The sequence below is a fragment of the Talpa occidentalis genome, unplaced genomic scaffold (assembly GCF_014898055.3).
Source record: "Talpa occidentalis isolate TD23 unplaced genomic scaffold, MPIMG_talOcc4v2.1 talOcc4.2, whole genome shotgun sequence".
NCBI lineage: Eukaryota > Metazoa > Chordata > Mammalia > Eulipotyphla > Talpidae > Talpa > Talpa occidentalis.
Window position 1 is genome coordinate 23,499,527 of NW_023602073.1, and position 15,926 is coordinate 23,515,452.

Consider the following 15,926-nt stretch of genomic DNA (forward strand, 5'->3'; position numbering starts at 1 on the left):
ATGTATTTATAAGTACTGTATATATTTCTTTAAATATATACATCTTAAAAATTTTTTAGGGGCCTCCCCGGTGGCGCAGCGGTTGAGCGCTGGGTTGCGAAACTGCCCGCAGCCTCTGCAGCGCCGGTTCGATTCCCGGCTGCTCCCCAGCCACCGGAGGAGGGTCCCACATGGTGCGCAGACCTCTCCTGCCGCCCGCTGCTCCCCTCAGCAGTGTACTTCGGTCCTTCTGCCTGCTCTGCTCCCTGCTCTGGCTCTGGTGAATTCTCTCACCCTCCCGCGCTTCTGACTGTACCCAGTGCATGTATAAACGAAACAAACGAACAAATAAATAAATAAATAAAAACATGCCTCTATAAAAAAAAAAAAAAAAAAAAATTTTTTAAAAAGTTTTATTTATTTTGCATGGAAGAACTGGGATATAGGCCAGAGGTATAGTGGAGTGAAAGGATTCACCAGAGACAGAGTGGGGAGCAGAAGGGGTGGATCTACTGAAATACACTGCTAAGGGGAGCAGCAGATGAGATAGGGAAGGTCTGCTGAGTCATATATGGGTTAACTCCCAGGCCAGGGATTGAACTCAGGCAGTTGTGGTGATAGCCCTGAGACTTAACCCCCTGGCCACCAGGGAGACCCTAAATATATACATTTTTAAAAATTATGGAATATACACTCGATGGAATATTATACAGCTGTGATAAAAGATGAACTAGAGCTATTTGGAACAAAATGGCTGGACCTCACCATAAGGTGATTATGTTAAGTGAAATAAGTCAAAAAGTGAAATTGGTTGGTTTCACTCATTGGTGGTATATAAATAATCAAAAAATATACACAGGCAAGGGTCCTCCCTGGTGGTACAGGGGTTAAGATGCAACCTAGGAAGCTCTTGGCAGCCACTACAGCACGAGTTCGATCCCATGCCTGCCAGGGAGCAACCCACATGGCGCAGCAGACCTCTCCTGTCTCCCCGCTGCTCCCCTCAGCAGTGTATTTCATTTTTTTTTTTTTTTAGAGGCATGTTTTTATTTATTTATTTATTTATTTATTTATTTATTCATTTGTTTGTTTTTTTTTTTTTGTTTATACATGCACTGGGTACAGTCAGAAGCGCGGGAGGGTGAGAGAATTCACCAGAGCCAGAGCGGGGAGCAGAGCAGGCAGAAGGACCGAAGTACACTGCTGAGGGGAGCAGCGGGCGGCAGGAAAGGTCTGCGCGCCATGCGGGACCCTCCTCCGGTGGCTGGGGAGCAGCCGGGGATCGAACCGGCGCTGCAGAGGCTGCTGGCAGCTTCGCAACCCAGCGCTCAACCGCTGCGCCACCGGGGAGGCCCAACAGCAGTGTATTTCAGTCAGTCTGCCTGTTCTGTTCCCCACTCTGTCTGTGATTAATCCTCTCACCCCCACACCTCTGGCCTACACCCAGTTCTTGCATGCATAAATTTAAAAAAAGCATAGTAAAGAGAAAGAATCCAGTCCTCTGGGCAGCAACAATTGTTAGGATGAGAAATGCCACAGACTGTTGGATAAGGACAGGAAGGGACACTGGTCACGAGTCACTGTCTCTGCTGCTTGACTGCCCACATCACTCATGGACAGGTACACACAGGTGGAGGGTGTGCTGTGCCCTCCAAGGGAGTACACAGGGGGGCATCTGCGTTCGTCTCACCGAGTCCAGGTCCATGCCGTCGGGCAGCACAATGAGCAAGCTCAGCTCCCGGTCAGCGTAGGGCAGCTCCAGCACCTGGGCACGCACCTCCACAACGTAGGTGAGGTTAAAGCTGGACTCCTGAAACATCATCTGCACGGGCCTTTGCTCCTTCTGATGGGAAAAACAGATGAGCGTGGAATGCAAGCTAGGCTGCTGAAAGAGGCTCTCATTCCTAAGTGAGCTCCAGTGGGCTCCAGTGGAGAATGTACCAGGCTCTAGCCCACACCTCCCGATTGTCCCCCAGCTGTTCTCCAGCATCAGTACCAGGCATCAGCAAAATAAATGGCTTTTTCCAGAAGAAAAAGCCAGAGTTTCCTCATTTAAAATGCCCTGGTTCGGGCGGGCCTCCTTGGTGGTGCAAGGGGTTGAGCACAGCTCTATGAAGCTATCCGCAGCCTCTGCAGCAGGAGTTCAATCCCAGGCCAGGGAGCTAACCACATGGCGCAGCAGACCTCTCCTGTCTTGTCCACTGGTCCCCTCAGCAGTATACTTCAGTCAATCTGCCTGTTCTGTTCCCTGCTCTGTCTCTGGTGAACCTCTCACCCCCCTCCACTTCTGGCCTGCAACCCCAGCTCTTATATGCATAAATAAAACAAATCTTAAAAAAAAAAATAAAATAAAACACCCTGGTTGCAAGTATAGAAGAATCACACATATCTTCATGCATTTTAACACAATTGTTCCAATTCTTACACTCTCATCCAAGGAAACTTTTTAAAAAAAATACAGAAGAGGTATAGCTCGTCAGAAATTAATTGAAGCATTAAATATTACATTTGCTTTTTAAAAGTTGATACAGCCCCTGTATTAAAACTTTAAATAGTTTTTGGGCCTCCCCGGTGGCACAAGGGTTGAGCGCTGGGTTGCAAATCTGCCCGCAGCCTCTGCAGCGCCAGTTCGATCCCTGACCACCGGCGAGGGCCCCATATGGCATGCAGACCTCTCCTGCCACGCCCGCTGCTCCCCTCAGCAGTGTACTTCGTCAGTCTGCCTGTTCTGCTCTCCGCTCTGGCTCTGGTGAATTCTCTCACCCTCCCGCGCTTCTGACTGTACCCAGTGCTTGTATAAATAAATAAATAAATCTTTAAAAAAAAAAAAAAAAAAACAACTTTAGTTTCTAAAATCAGTGATAGAAAAAGTTCTCCCCCACCCTCCTTTGCAACTAGAAGATTAATTTTTTTAACTTATTTAAAGTATACCTTATCCAAAAAAAGCTTTTTCACCTGTATGTTTCCTAACTGCATTAAATGGGATTTTTTAGGGGTAGGGAGATCTAGCGGACTATTTGAATGCAAAGTTATACCTCAGCGTTGACACTAAGGAGATTGGCAGTTTTAATACAGAAAAACTATAAATCCTAAATGCACAACAGTGAGTTAATTCACAGCAGTTCAAGTCTATACTTATTTTAATTTTAAAAATACCTGATTAAAGACATACTTTTTTGTATCCTCTCCCGCTACTCCACCCAAAACACACACGTATCTCCTGTACACCTGTGTTTGCTTTCTAGCTAAGCAACGTGGGCTTAAAGGAAAATCCTCAGTTTTCAGAACTTGGTAGCTGCCATGAGGTCTGGAAGATTAACAGAGGTTGTAAGAGCAGTCATAAAATGCAAAATATTCTGGATAGCAAATTTTTATTTTTTTTTTTAAGATTTATTTATGCATACAAGAGCTGGGATGTAGGCCAGAGCAGCGGGGGAAGGGGGAGTGGATTCACCAGAGACAGAGCAGGGAACAGAACAGGCAGACTGACTGAAATACACGGCTGAGGGGAGCAGAAGGCAAGACATGAGAGGTCTGCTGCGCCAGGGATCAAACTTGTGCTGCGGACAGCTTCATCATGCTGCATCTTAACCCCTTGTGCCATTAGGGAGGCCCCAAATTTTTATTTTTCCATTCAAGTTTCCAATTACTTTTAAATCTATTGTTTATGCTTTTATAAATAAAGATTTCTCCATTTAATTTCTTTTTTTCATTTAATTAATTAAATTTTCAAGAACTCCCCCTCACCTCATTTATTTTAAAAGGCATTTCCATCGTGTTCTTTTTGTCAAACTCTTGATTCCACCTTCCTTTGAAGTAAATGGCGTTGACAAGAACCAGCTTCGTCTGGGCACTGATGGAGTTACTCTGCAACAGGTCTTGAATTTTACCTTCCAAGAAAACCATAGTACATTCCGTTGATTTTTATAAGAGCATGATAAGGCTTATTGGCTGATTCAAGATTATCAGTCAAGAACCAAACACAGTTTTTAAGTTTGCGGTGTTTGGATTGTTAAGTACGGAAATCAGAAACAACATATACAAGTGCTACCCATGTTTACTGGTAGCTGGAGACTAACCTCAAAGGTGATGTTGGGGAGAGGTTCCTAGTCTACTCAAGGAAAACCATTGCACTGGGTCAGAGAACAAGTCAGGCAGGAAAGAGAGAGACAGAAGAGGCTTGTTATTTCACAGGGTTAAATGGGGCTGTGACCTAATGCTCCAAGGTAACCTCCAGGGCTGATGTTCCAGTCACATGTGCACACGGAGGAGGCATGTTTCCAAAGGAAAAAAGCTGACCATGGAGAACATGGGGCATTGAGGAACATCTGGTAGTTTCTGGAAGAGATTTTATTTGATCCTCTAAACAAAACACCAGATGTTCCTGCAGAAGGCTAGAGGGGCAAAGATATTCCTTTCCTTTGCATGTCAGGTTGCACCTTTTCATCACTGCATCTTGATGGCTAAGTGGTGACCATTCCAAGAAGAAATGGGAAAATAACTACTAAGTCTTTAAGGAAAGGCAATCTTTTTTTTTTTTTTTTTTTCAATCTTTTTTTTTTTTGTTTGGAAATCTAACGTTTATTGTATTTAATGTTGTTCGTCACTTATTTCCTTGAGGTAACATTGTTTTAGAGTTACACACCTCCTGTATGTGATCACACCACCCCCACCACCAAAGCACCCATAGTCCCCCACCCTAGACCACTGGGCCCTGCCAAGGCTGGGTATGGAGAGGAGGCCCATGCAGTGACATCCAGTGAGACCATGAATTTACATAACATGACCACAGGGAAGCAGATGTCAGTAAGTCATTAAGCTGAAAAGCTGGCCTAGGCACTTGCTTTGACATCTATAGCCATCATCCGGGTCCTGGAGGGGGGAGGACAAACTTAAGTCTCTGTTGCTGGAAGCCTGAGCATCTGATCAAAATCTCTAAGAGTCTGTTAAGGTTTATTTATTTATGTTTAAAGATTTATTTATTTTGCTTAGAAGAACTGGCCAGAGTTGTGGGGTGGGGCGAGAGGATTCACCAGAGACAGAGTGGGGAGCAGAACAGACAGATGTACTGAAATACACTGCTGAGGGGAGCAGTAGGCCAGATGGGAGAGGTCTACTGCACCATGTGAGAAGCTCCCTGGCTGGGGATCAAATTTAGTCCTAGCATGAAGGCAATAAGGCTTACTCCCTAGGCCACAGAGAAGCACTCTGATAAGGTTTAAATATGCCTTGAGGTGGGCCTCCCTGATGATGCAAGAGGTTAAGATACAACCTATGAAGTTATCCACAGCTACTGAAGCATGAGTTCGATTCCTGGCCAGGGAGCTACCCACATGGCCCAGCAGACCTCTCTTGTCTCCCCGCAGCTCCCCTCAACAGTGTATTTCAGTCGATCTGCCTGTTCTGCTCCCTGCTCTGTCTCTGGTAAATTCTCTCAACCCCCACCTCTGCACCTCTAGCCTGTACCCCTGTCCTTGTATGCATAAATAATCTCTAAAAATAAATAAATAAATACGCCTTGAGGTCCAGCCTGACTCTCTAGAGCAGCAGGGAACAGGGGAGCGGGACGGGAGGAGGAGGAGCTCAAGGGAGGTGAGAAGGCAGGGGAGGAGAAAGGAGCAGGACAGGAGAGAAGGGAAGGGGAGCAGCAGATGTGAGGACCCGGAGGATGACGGAGGGGGACGTGGCTTTCAGACCTTCAGTCTTTTCTGAGACCCAGTTGTTGATTCTCTCCCGGGACTGCTCGGCAGCTTCGACGAAGGGCAGCTGCTCCAGCTCCGCCAGGTAGAACTGGAGACAGGATTCCCGAAAGGCCTTGGGGCGGGAGGGAGTTCAGTGAGGCTGCATGTCCAGGTAAAATGCCAACAAGGTTCAAAAAATCCTGAATGTCCTGAGTGTACGTCTTATCACACGCTCGCCTCTTAGCCCATGGGCTACTGCCGTGAGGAGTTTAGAAACAGTAAGTACTTAGCCGGGAATTCCCAGAACTGGAGACAGGAATTTTAGAGTCACATGTTAAATCCTTCAAGGCATAGTTAAGAATTACGATTACAAATACCAGTAACGTTCATTCTAAGTGTCAGTGCCCCAGTTTCTCTGGGAATGTATGTTCTGCATGCCTCTTAGGATCCCACTGCTGTGACTTACGGAGAGGAATTCACAAGACTTTTCTCCAAAGAGCCGGTTGGCTGTTCTCAGCAAGTACTGGGTGCCGGGTCTGTTCACTTCAGTGAGAAGCGACTGGAAGCCCCGGTGAATGTCTTTCTCTGTGTTGAAACAAAGCGCCTGTTGAGAAAATAATGTAAGTGGGGAATAATGCTCTTCACGGCAGATTTTTACCTCAAATGTTCCACAGCATCTTCTTTTTCTCATTTTCTTTTTCTAAAGATTTATTTATTTATGTATACAAGAACTGGGGTGCAGACAAGAGGTGCAGGGGTGAGAGGATTCACCAGAGACAGACTGGGGTACTGAACAGGCAAACTGACTGAAACACACTGCTGAGGGGAGCAGCAGGTGAGACAGGAGAGGTCTGCTGTACCAGAGCTCTGTAGCGCCCTGTCCAGGGATTGAACTCAGCCCAAACTCATGCCATAGAGGTGATAGTGCTGAGACTTAACAGGGAGGCCCTGTTCACTGTTCTCACATGTTTACTAGAGGTTTGTAAACTAAGCCCCACAGTACCCATGCAGTCTGTTCAAGTAAATACAAGCTTTTGGGTTCACTTCTGAGTGATTCTGCTTATGCCCTTAACTGAGTGAACAAAATATAAAATTTGATGAGGACCTGCCTCCATCTCTGGTCCAGTAAACAAAAAAGCAAAACCATCTATACAGAACTAAGTGAAAACAGGTTCCACCCTGTATTGGTACCAGGATTCACTGCCTGAAGCTAGAGTCAGTCTTTTCAAGCTCACTGCTCCCCAGGGCTGGAATCCTCACTTTAATTACCTAATAAACTCTGTAACTATCATTGAGATTTTATTTCCAGCTAACAGGAACCAGGAAGACCTGTTGGTTTATCAATAACTTGAAATAGATATGGACCTGCTCTTCCTCACCAATGAATAATTATACTCACAAAGTCATTCATTCCCCAACACGAGGGACTCTAGCTGTTTTGATTTTATATAAGTTCTGTGTCATTTTCTAATAAAGCTCATGCAATAGTGTTAGGGGGAAAGGATGTCCTGAGCAAACTCCATACAGGCTTTGTGGACTCAACCCTCACTCCAGACCACAGCCATCAACACACTGGGAACTACAAATCCCATGATCACCAAAGGGAGGGTTGCGAGGACCTGAAGGTGGAGTTAAGCAGCCATGTTTTTTGTTTGGGTATATAACCAGCCTTGTGGCCCGGGTCGCCCTCTTGACCCCACGGCGCTGGGCTTTTAGCCAGCTCTCAGCAGATCATTCGGATTCCAGGTCAGAGGAAAGAGTAGGACTCATTTAGGAATTTATCTCCCTCTTTTTCTCCCTGAGTTACTCATTTCTTCATTTCCCATTCTCATGTAAATAAACCTTTTATTAACCTTTTCTGTGTGCCTGCAGTCTAGGATTAATAAGTCCCTTTTAAGACCACTGGTGAGGACCCACAGTCATGCAACTGGTTTCATATTGGGGTTGCTCTGTAACACTAGGACCAAATTTTGGTAGTTCTCAGTTAGGTTATACATTGCAGAGACTTCACCCAAAATGCTTCAGTGAAGGAGATTCCTGTTACCCTTGTATCTTGCTCCCCAGGCAGCTCCACTTCCCTGAATGAGCAACTATGGGTGGCTGCACTCACCAGGTACTCCCCCCTTCATTGACAGCCTTAGATCAGATGGCATAAAGCTGAGATACAGGACTTAGTAGCCAAACAGCCAGTCCTTCCTCTTGAGTGACAGGTGAGTTTACCTGGGCCATCTGGGCTGCAGTTTTTCCCTTTGCCCCCAGGAAGACCATGGACAGGGCAGAGGAGATGCTCAAAGGAGAAAAAAACACATTCTGAGAAGGCTGGTCTTGGCACAGTAGCTTTAGAAGGCGGAGGGCAAAGGTGCCATTGGCTTCAGTAAGAGCATCCATGGTGGAGGTTCTGGAACCAACAATAAAGAGAAAGGTCAAATTGTTAGGGGGAAATGATGTCCTGAGTTAATCCCATACAGGCTTTGTGGACCCCACCCCCACTCCAGACTAAAGCCATCAAGACATTGGGAAAGACAAATCCCATCACCACCAAAGGGAGTGTGGCTGGGACCTGAGGGTGGAGTTGGGCAGCCAGGTTGGATATAAAAACCAAACACGTGGGCCTTAGGGTCTCTGGCTGGCGATCGCTCCCCTCCTGGCTTCACTGCTCCTGGCTGGCGGCCAACTCTGAGAGCGCCATTTTGGGATTCCTGATCGGCGGATTGGGTAGGACTCATTTAAAACTTTGTCTCCCACTTTTCTCCCTGAGCTGTACATTTCCTCATTTCCCCTTCCCTTGTAAATAAACCTTTTATTAACCTTTCACGTGTGCCTGCAGTAGAGCATTGATAAGTCCTTTTAAGCGTTGAGGGTGAGGACCCACAGTCAGGCACCCCGTTTTGTATCGGGGTTGCTCTACAACAACATCAGTACATCTCCAGAATGTTACTGACCAAGTACATGGCAATTCTGAAATTGTATTTTTTAATCTTTGTTTTTTAAAAGATTTATTTATGTATGTATATAAGAATTGGGGTATAGAACAGAGGTGTGGGAGGTGAGATGATTCAGCAGAGACAGAGTCGGAACCAGAACAGGCAGACTGGCTGAAATACACTGCTGAGGGTAGCAACGGGCGAGGCAGGAGAGGTCCGCTGCACCATGTGGGTAGCTCCCTGTCCAGCCGGGGGTTCAAACTCGTGCTGCAGAGGCTGTGGATAGCTTCATAGTGCTGTGCTTAACCCCTTGTGCCACCAGAGAGGCCCTATCTTTCTTTTTTTTTTAAAGATTTATTTATGCATACAAGAACTCGGATACAGGCCAGAGGTGTGGGGATTGAGAGGATTCAGCAGAGACAGACTGGGAACCAGAACAGTCAGACCTACTGAAATACACTGCTGAGGGGAGCAGGGAGTGAGTCAGGAGAGGTCTGCTGCACCATATGGGTAGCTCCCTGGCCAGGGATCGAACTTGTGCTGCAGTGGCTATGGACAGCTTCATAGGTTGTGTGTGTCTTAACCCCTTGCTCCACCAGGCAGGCCCCCCTTTTATCTTGAAGCTCATGAATATTTCCAGTTGGATGAAAGTCCATTTCCAGTTTCTCTCCACCCAAAATAAGTCCAACTAAAACAAATAGCTAAGTGTGTTCATGGCAGCAGATCAAACCTACTGGGAGAAAGCAGTGGGCCTGGGTTGCTGGCACACACAGCACACCACCGCCTGGGAGTGCTCGGGTTCCATCCTTTCCCATAAGGAACAATCCTCCCACCTGAGCCGCTGCACAGTGTCAGGGAAGAGGAGCAGAAAGAAATCAGGAGTGAAAGTTTCTGGCTCTGGTGTCCATGACACAATCTCAGTTCTGCGTATGAAGAACAGAATGTGGAAGAACTGAAAGAGGGGAAGTGGATCTCCTCCCCATCCTTCCTGAGGAAAGGGTGGATTAGTTCACGAGAAGGTCAATCAGAGGGCTTGGCCTCAGGCTTACAAGAATTTTTTTTAATTCCCTTTACTCTAAAAGAATGGAAGTTGAGGGTATTACCCACAATTGGGGTTTTTATCAGAAATAACCTTTCTGTTGGAGAAGCCCTCTGTACAACAGGCGTCATCCTGTCTTTATGTTGGGAGCCAGATGACATGAAGAGCCCCACGTCAGGCGCCATATGTTGTCGTTTTTGGAGTCAGTGGATTTAGAGTGGGGTCCTTGGGTTCACTCTGGGAAAGGTGTCACCTCAGCTCCCCTTTCAGCAGCAACGGCAAATTTCCCAGGCAAGTTTCCCCACGAGACAGATGTTAGTTATATTTAAAGGGCAGGTTTATTAGGGCACGGGACAGAGGAGCAAAAGACACTTGCATAGACACAAGCAGACAGGAAGAGCTACCCCAAAAGGGACAGGTTTGCTGAGAGGTCTGCATGGTTGCAGGTGGGCAGCCTTGAGGAGAGCTGCCTCTGCTAAGGGAGATGAGTGAAAAGAAGTCCTGGTCTGCTGCAGGTCACAGGCAGGCAGGGAGGCTGCTGCCCTAGGGAAGGAGAGGGCTGGTGAAAAGAAGCACCTGCATAGTCACAGGCGGGCAGAGGGAGTGCTACCCAGAGCCAGGGCAGAGAGTGGACTCATATAGTTCTCTTCTGTTTGGGAGGGGCCACTCCTTGTGAGCCTGTGCTTAGTTGCTGATTTTGGATAACTATGCAGAATCTGAAAGGGACAGGATAGTCCACAATGGGCTTAATCTCCATATCTTTACCTTTGGGGTCTGTTGGGCCTCATCTCCATATCTTTACCCTTGGCCCTGTGCTCTAGACACTCCCTACAGCTGTCTGATACCTGCTTGGGTCTTATGCTTTGTCATCTAGGCATCAGCAGCCTAAGGATTTGGTTTCCATAGCTGGCTGGGTCCATGGTTATCTAATCCCTTCTACCCCCACCTCCTTGTGTGAGCCAGGTTTCTGGTCTTCTGTGGCCTCCATTTCAATTTTTTTTTCTATTCCCTGTCCTCTCACCTTGAAAGCCCAGGCCTCTATCCCATTCTTTAGTTCAAGATCAAATACCCTGTTTTGCCCCACTGACTTAAGAATCTACATGCTGGTAGAGTCCCCCTGTGTATGTAATTAAATGTGTTCTTATCCCCTACTAGTTTGTCTGATAATAATTTGGTAGCTTGTCTAGCCCAAGAAGAACCCAGAGGGGAAGGGCAACTTTCCCTTCTGCTCCCACACTGACATTTTATGAGATTCCCCACAACGTTTTCAATTATGCACCAGACCATGGTCAACTGATGAAAAATATATGAGACTTGAATAGGACCCAGAGACAAATTTGGGATCTTTACTCATTTATCCCAACTAGAACTACTCAAGTAAATTGTGCAGGAGAGGGAGTTCACCAGTCCTTGCAGAGCACAGAGTGAAAAGACAGAGAACAGAGAAGGGTCCGAGAAAGAATAGAGCCAGCAGGGAAACAGGAGCAAAACCAGGCGTGTAAGAGTAAACCTGTGTCCTCTGGAAGGTTGCAAGTTCAAAGGGATCAAAGTTTAATCTGAAAACACAATCCCTTCCCCCAGCTCTCACAGCCCCCACAGTCCGCAGCCCATAGTTCAAGGCATTTCTTGGAAATGAGGCCTCTCTCCTTCCACCTCCCCTCACCCTTAACCCTCCCCCCCAGGGCCTGTCTTCTGCCCCCTGAATACCTCTTCACCCTACACCTGGCCCACCCCCACCCCCTGCAGTCCAATCTCCTAGCTGGGGAACCTCAGAACAGTGAACAGAACTGAAAGGTGGATGCAGGGCCCAGAAATGAGGAAGCCCACGTAGAAAAAAACAAGATGGCCCGGACACCAGGACCACCGATACCATCAAACCCGTACTGAAGCCGTAAACAGGAGAAAAACAACACGGCTCCATGAAAAACAACTTTGTTCCGCCTAAACCTGCTTCGCCAGCTGCCTACCCAGTTTTCCTGCCTAACCTCTCCTCACCCTATAAAAGGGACCTCTCTCCCCACAAGGGCGTGGCTTCACGGACCCCCACCTTGGGGGTGGGGCCTCCCAGGAATCCCACTTGAGTGAGCCCCAACTGTAACAGGGTGGTCCCCAGAAAATGGGGAGGTTCCAGGCTCGCTGCCCCACCCAAGGGAGGGTAGAGCTAATCAGGGAGAAAAAAAAGCTACAGAGAAGACTGAGAAAGAAAGCAAAATGAAGTCAGGAACCACCCTGTTACAATCCCCACTTTTAATTTTTATTCCACCATATCTATGGTGGCACAGATCTCAGGGTAGAGTCTTAGGAGACAGTCTTTTTTCAGGGTTACAATGTGTGTAAGAGCAGCAACAATTAGTCAGCAGCATTGTCCATGAATGTCCAGTAGGGCAGTTTTCCATTACTGGAGAATAGCCCATTATCCAAGCCAAAAGAAAAAAAATCTGAAGCATTAGCTAAAACAAGACAGCAAATATATCAAAATCACAGGGAAAAAAAATCTTAAAATGGTTCAACTTCTGTAAAACACAAATTTTCTCAACCTTGATCCCAAACTTTTTAACAGCATAGCAAAAATTTGCAAACTAGATCTACTTTTAAAGCATTTTACCTATTTTTGCATAAAATCACAGGGCAGAATAACTAAACAGCAATGTTAGCTGGCTTGTTGGAATACTCCATATAGGATGAGAGCGAACTGTTGGCAGCCGGTCTATGTAGGCGTCAGGAACAAAGGTCTCATCAGACTCCACCTGGGCTTTCCTCTTCTCGAGGGTACCAGGACTTTTTCGTTGGCCGGGAAGACATATAAAGAAACTGCACTTGCCCTTTGGTTGTGAACTGGGTGACACAAATGTGGGTGAGACCCGTGGGGAGGTGACAATGACAACTTTTATCTTAATTTTAATTTTGCTCTTTCCCTTCCGGGCTTGTCTGGTTGTTTCTGACCTTTTTCTGTGGGTCCCCACGGGAAGATACTTTAGACTTGGGGCAGGCTTTGGGGCCTTGCTCTGGGCCAATCCCATTTAAATGGAGTTTTACCCATGAGGGGACAGGTAACATTGGGTGCTTAATTTAGAAACTAGATTCTTTGCCTTTTCTGTATTGTTTCCTAGTTGTATTAAAGTTCCTTCCCATTAAAGTCTCATATGTTTTGTTACTGCGGCAAATGGCAGAACCTATTTGGAGCAGGCAGGTTTGGGGGGTCTGGAGTGCCCCTCTCCCTGCCCTGTAACACATCTACTTCCTCCATCTGGATCTGAGTCTCAGCTGTCTCCTGCTAGTCCTGACTCTCCAGAGCTGCTGGTTCTTACACCGCAGGTGGTAAAACGTGTTGTAAGGAGCAGATAGAGAGGCTCTCTAGCTCCCCTTAAGAAAGACTCGGGGACCAGCATGATAGAATCCAAACGGGTCTCTCCGAAGTGGACAGAGGTTATTCACAGACCAGCCCTACTCCACCACGACCTGCTCAGCTGGAAAATCCGCACATCTTCCTACTCCAGGAAGCCCTAGGCTATGATCAATCTCAGTTCCGCAGTGAGCACGCCTAGGTGTCCAGCGTCACCTAGAAACTTTTGCAGCTTGGGATTCTTACACAGTGTCAGCCCAGCTGGAATTTCCCCTTTTAAAAATCCTCTCCAGACGGCCACCCACCCCACCTCCTCCCCTAACGCAAACCCTACAGGGTGACCCTAGCCAAATTGGAAACATGAATATCGCCTAACGGATGCAGGCTTTGGACACCGTTCTCTCCCAATTAAATCACTGGGGACAGGAACGAAAAGCTACAATGGGTATCTATCTTAAATTTGTGTTTTTTTTTCATCATTGTTTAGATGGTGTTAAATTCCCTTATAAAACTAAGGTTTTGCTAAGTCTGGCAAATGCAAGTAAGGTGAGGTATGTGTTTGAAAAAAGAAATGTATTGAAGATGGATATTCTGAAGGGCCTTAAGATAAAGGAAGAAAGCAAAAGAAAGTGTTGAAGGTCTGAGAGATTTTGGTGAGAAATCATGTGTACTCAGGTGTCTCCACCTCCTACAACACATTCATGGACTTGCTCATCTGACCAGCAAAGCCCCCTCTGACCGACTCTTCATCAGCCAAAGCTGGGGGCCACGATTACTAGACTTGGGCCAGCTGTCCCTTACTGCCATGGATCCTACCCCTAATAGGCCCAGTGATAATGATGATGCTTTTCTTTGTTTCTACACCCTGTTTTCTCCGCTTTATCCTGGCAAAAATCTCTGAGATGAGCCTTCGCTCTCCCAGAACCAGGAAAGCCATTCCTGTTATTGACAGATGAGCAACAAGGTCCCTGTGGACAAGCAGTATGTATGCGAGCACTGCACCCCTGGTCCAGGTTCTACTCAGCCTACAGAGCAGAGGCCCTCTGACTCTCCCTCCTCTGTTCCTAATCCCATCTCTTAAAGCCACTTCCCATTCTCTGTCTATGCCTGGAAATTCCAGATCAGCACAGCCTCCGGCAAAGTATTGTTACAGAGCAGCCCCGATATAAAACGGGTTGCCTGGTTGTGGGTCCTCACCCGCGCGCTTAAAAGGGACTTATTAATACTTTACTGTAGGCACACACGAAAGGTTAATAAAAGGTTTATTTACAAGGGAAGGGGAAATGAGGAAATGTACAACTCAGGGAGAAAAGAGGGAAATAAAGTCTTTAATGCATCCTACCCGATGCACAGACCTGGAAACCCAAAGGCACCCTGAGTGCTGGCCAAGCGCTGTGAGCTGGCAGAGAGCCAAAAAGGGAACACACCCCCCCCCAAAGCCCCATGTGTCTGATTTTATACCAAACCTGGCTGCTTAACCCCACCCTCAGGTCCCAGCCACCTTCCCTTTGGTGGTAACGGGATTTGTCTTTCCCAATGTCCTGATGGCTTTGGTCTGGAGTCGGGGTGGAGTCCACAAAGCCTGTATGGAATTAGCTTAGGACATCCTTTCCCCCCTAACAGTACGACTGAATATTGGGGCTGCCCTATAACATGACTACTTGTAGGGCCTCTGATCCTAATCTCCTTATTTTTTTCTTTTTGCCCTACGCTTACTCTGTTCCATCCAACACAGGATCCAAGAAATGTCCCGTACCACCTCTAACCAACTCCTTCTCCACCCATATCCTCACGTCCCTGCAGAAGACCTTCATAACCAGGCCTGAGCCCCCACCCGGGTCTTTGCCCCCTTCCAGCAGGAAGTAGCCAAAGAAAGAACCATCGCCCTTTTTATCAACAAAAGGCTAGCATGAAAGGTGGATGCAGGGGCCAGGAATATGGAAGCCCACATAGAAAAAGACAAGATGGCCCTGACATCAGTACCAATGATTCCATCAAAACCACACTGAACCCAAACTGAAGCTGTTATAGGGCAGCCCCGATATTGAACGGTTGCTGGCTGTGGGTCCTCACCCACGCGCTTACAAGGGACTTATGAATACTCCACTGCAGACACACACACAAGGTTAATAAAAGGTTTATTTACAAGGGAAAAGGAAATAAGGAAAATGTACAACTCAGGAAGAAAATAGGGAAATAAAGTCTTTAATGCGTCCTACCCGATCCGACGAACTGGAAACCCAAAGGCACTCTCAGAGCTGTCTGGACGCTGCGAGCTGGTGGAGAGCCAAAATGGGGATCCCCCAAAGCCCACGTGTCTGCCTTTATATCACACCTGGCTGCTTAACCCCACCCTCAGGTCCCAGCCACCTTCCCTTTGGTGGTGATGGGATTTGGAGTTCCCAGTGTCTTTGGCTTTGGCCTGGGGTGGGGGTGGAGTCCACAAAGCCTGTATGGAATTAGCTTCAGGACATCCTTTTCCCCCTAACAAAGCCATAAGCAGGAGAAAACTTGGCTCCACGAAAAAACAACTGAAAGGTCCATGCAGCAGGCCGGAATGCAAAAGCCTACCCGGAAGCCCACCTGGGGGGCAGGAATTCGGATACCTGCCTGGAGGATTCAGGCAGTGAGCCTCCCCCCTCCCCCTAGGAGTCTCTTCTCAGACAAAGAACCTCTACCTGCCATATGAACCTTTTTGCGCCCTACAAACTTTTCCCGCCTTACGAGCCCAACTTCCCACCTGACCTCTCCTCACCCTATAAAACCCTGCTTCCCCCTGACAACGTGCGCGACTCCACTGACCCCCGCCTTGGGCGCGTGAGGTCCGCCCAGGGCGCAATAAACTTTCCCTCCCTTTGAGAAATGTAGCCTGGCTCTCCTTTTCTTTACCGCGCCCAACCTTTCATCTTGGTGCCGCAACCCGGGAAGGCCGTGTCCCCTGGCCGCCTTCTCGTCCCTGG

The 15,926-nt window shown here is 47.4% G+C and overlaps 1 protein-coding gene across 4 annotated transcripts in view; it reads right to left on the reverse strand.

The window, feature by feature from the left end:
- Positions 1–15,926, reverse strand: part of LOC119251905 (serpin B9) — a 36,762-nt gene that overhangs the window by 2,954 nt on the left and 17,882 nt on the right. For all 4 annotated transcript variants that reach the window (XM_037519175.2, XM_054698424.1, XM_037519177.2 and 1 more), the window contains exons 2-6: positions 7,881–8,058; positions 6,127–6,264; positions 5,676–5,793; positions 3,727–3,869; positions 1,670–1,822 (exon numbers count right to left, since the gene is read on the reverse strand). In XM_037519175.2, coding sequence (XP_037375072.1) covers positions 1,670–1,822; positions 3,727–3,869; positions 5,676–5,793; positions 6,127–6,264; positions 7,881–8,048 — 720 coding nt within the window. In that variant the 5' untranslated portion in view covers positions 8,049–8,058. The remainder of the gene's footprint in view (positions 1–1,669; positions 1,823–3,726; positions 3,870–5,675; positions 5,794–6,126; positions 6,265–7,880; positions 8,059–15,926) is intronic.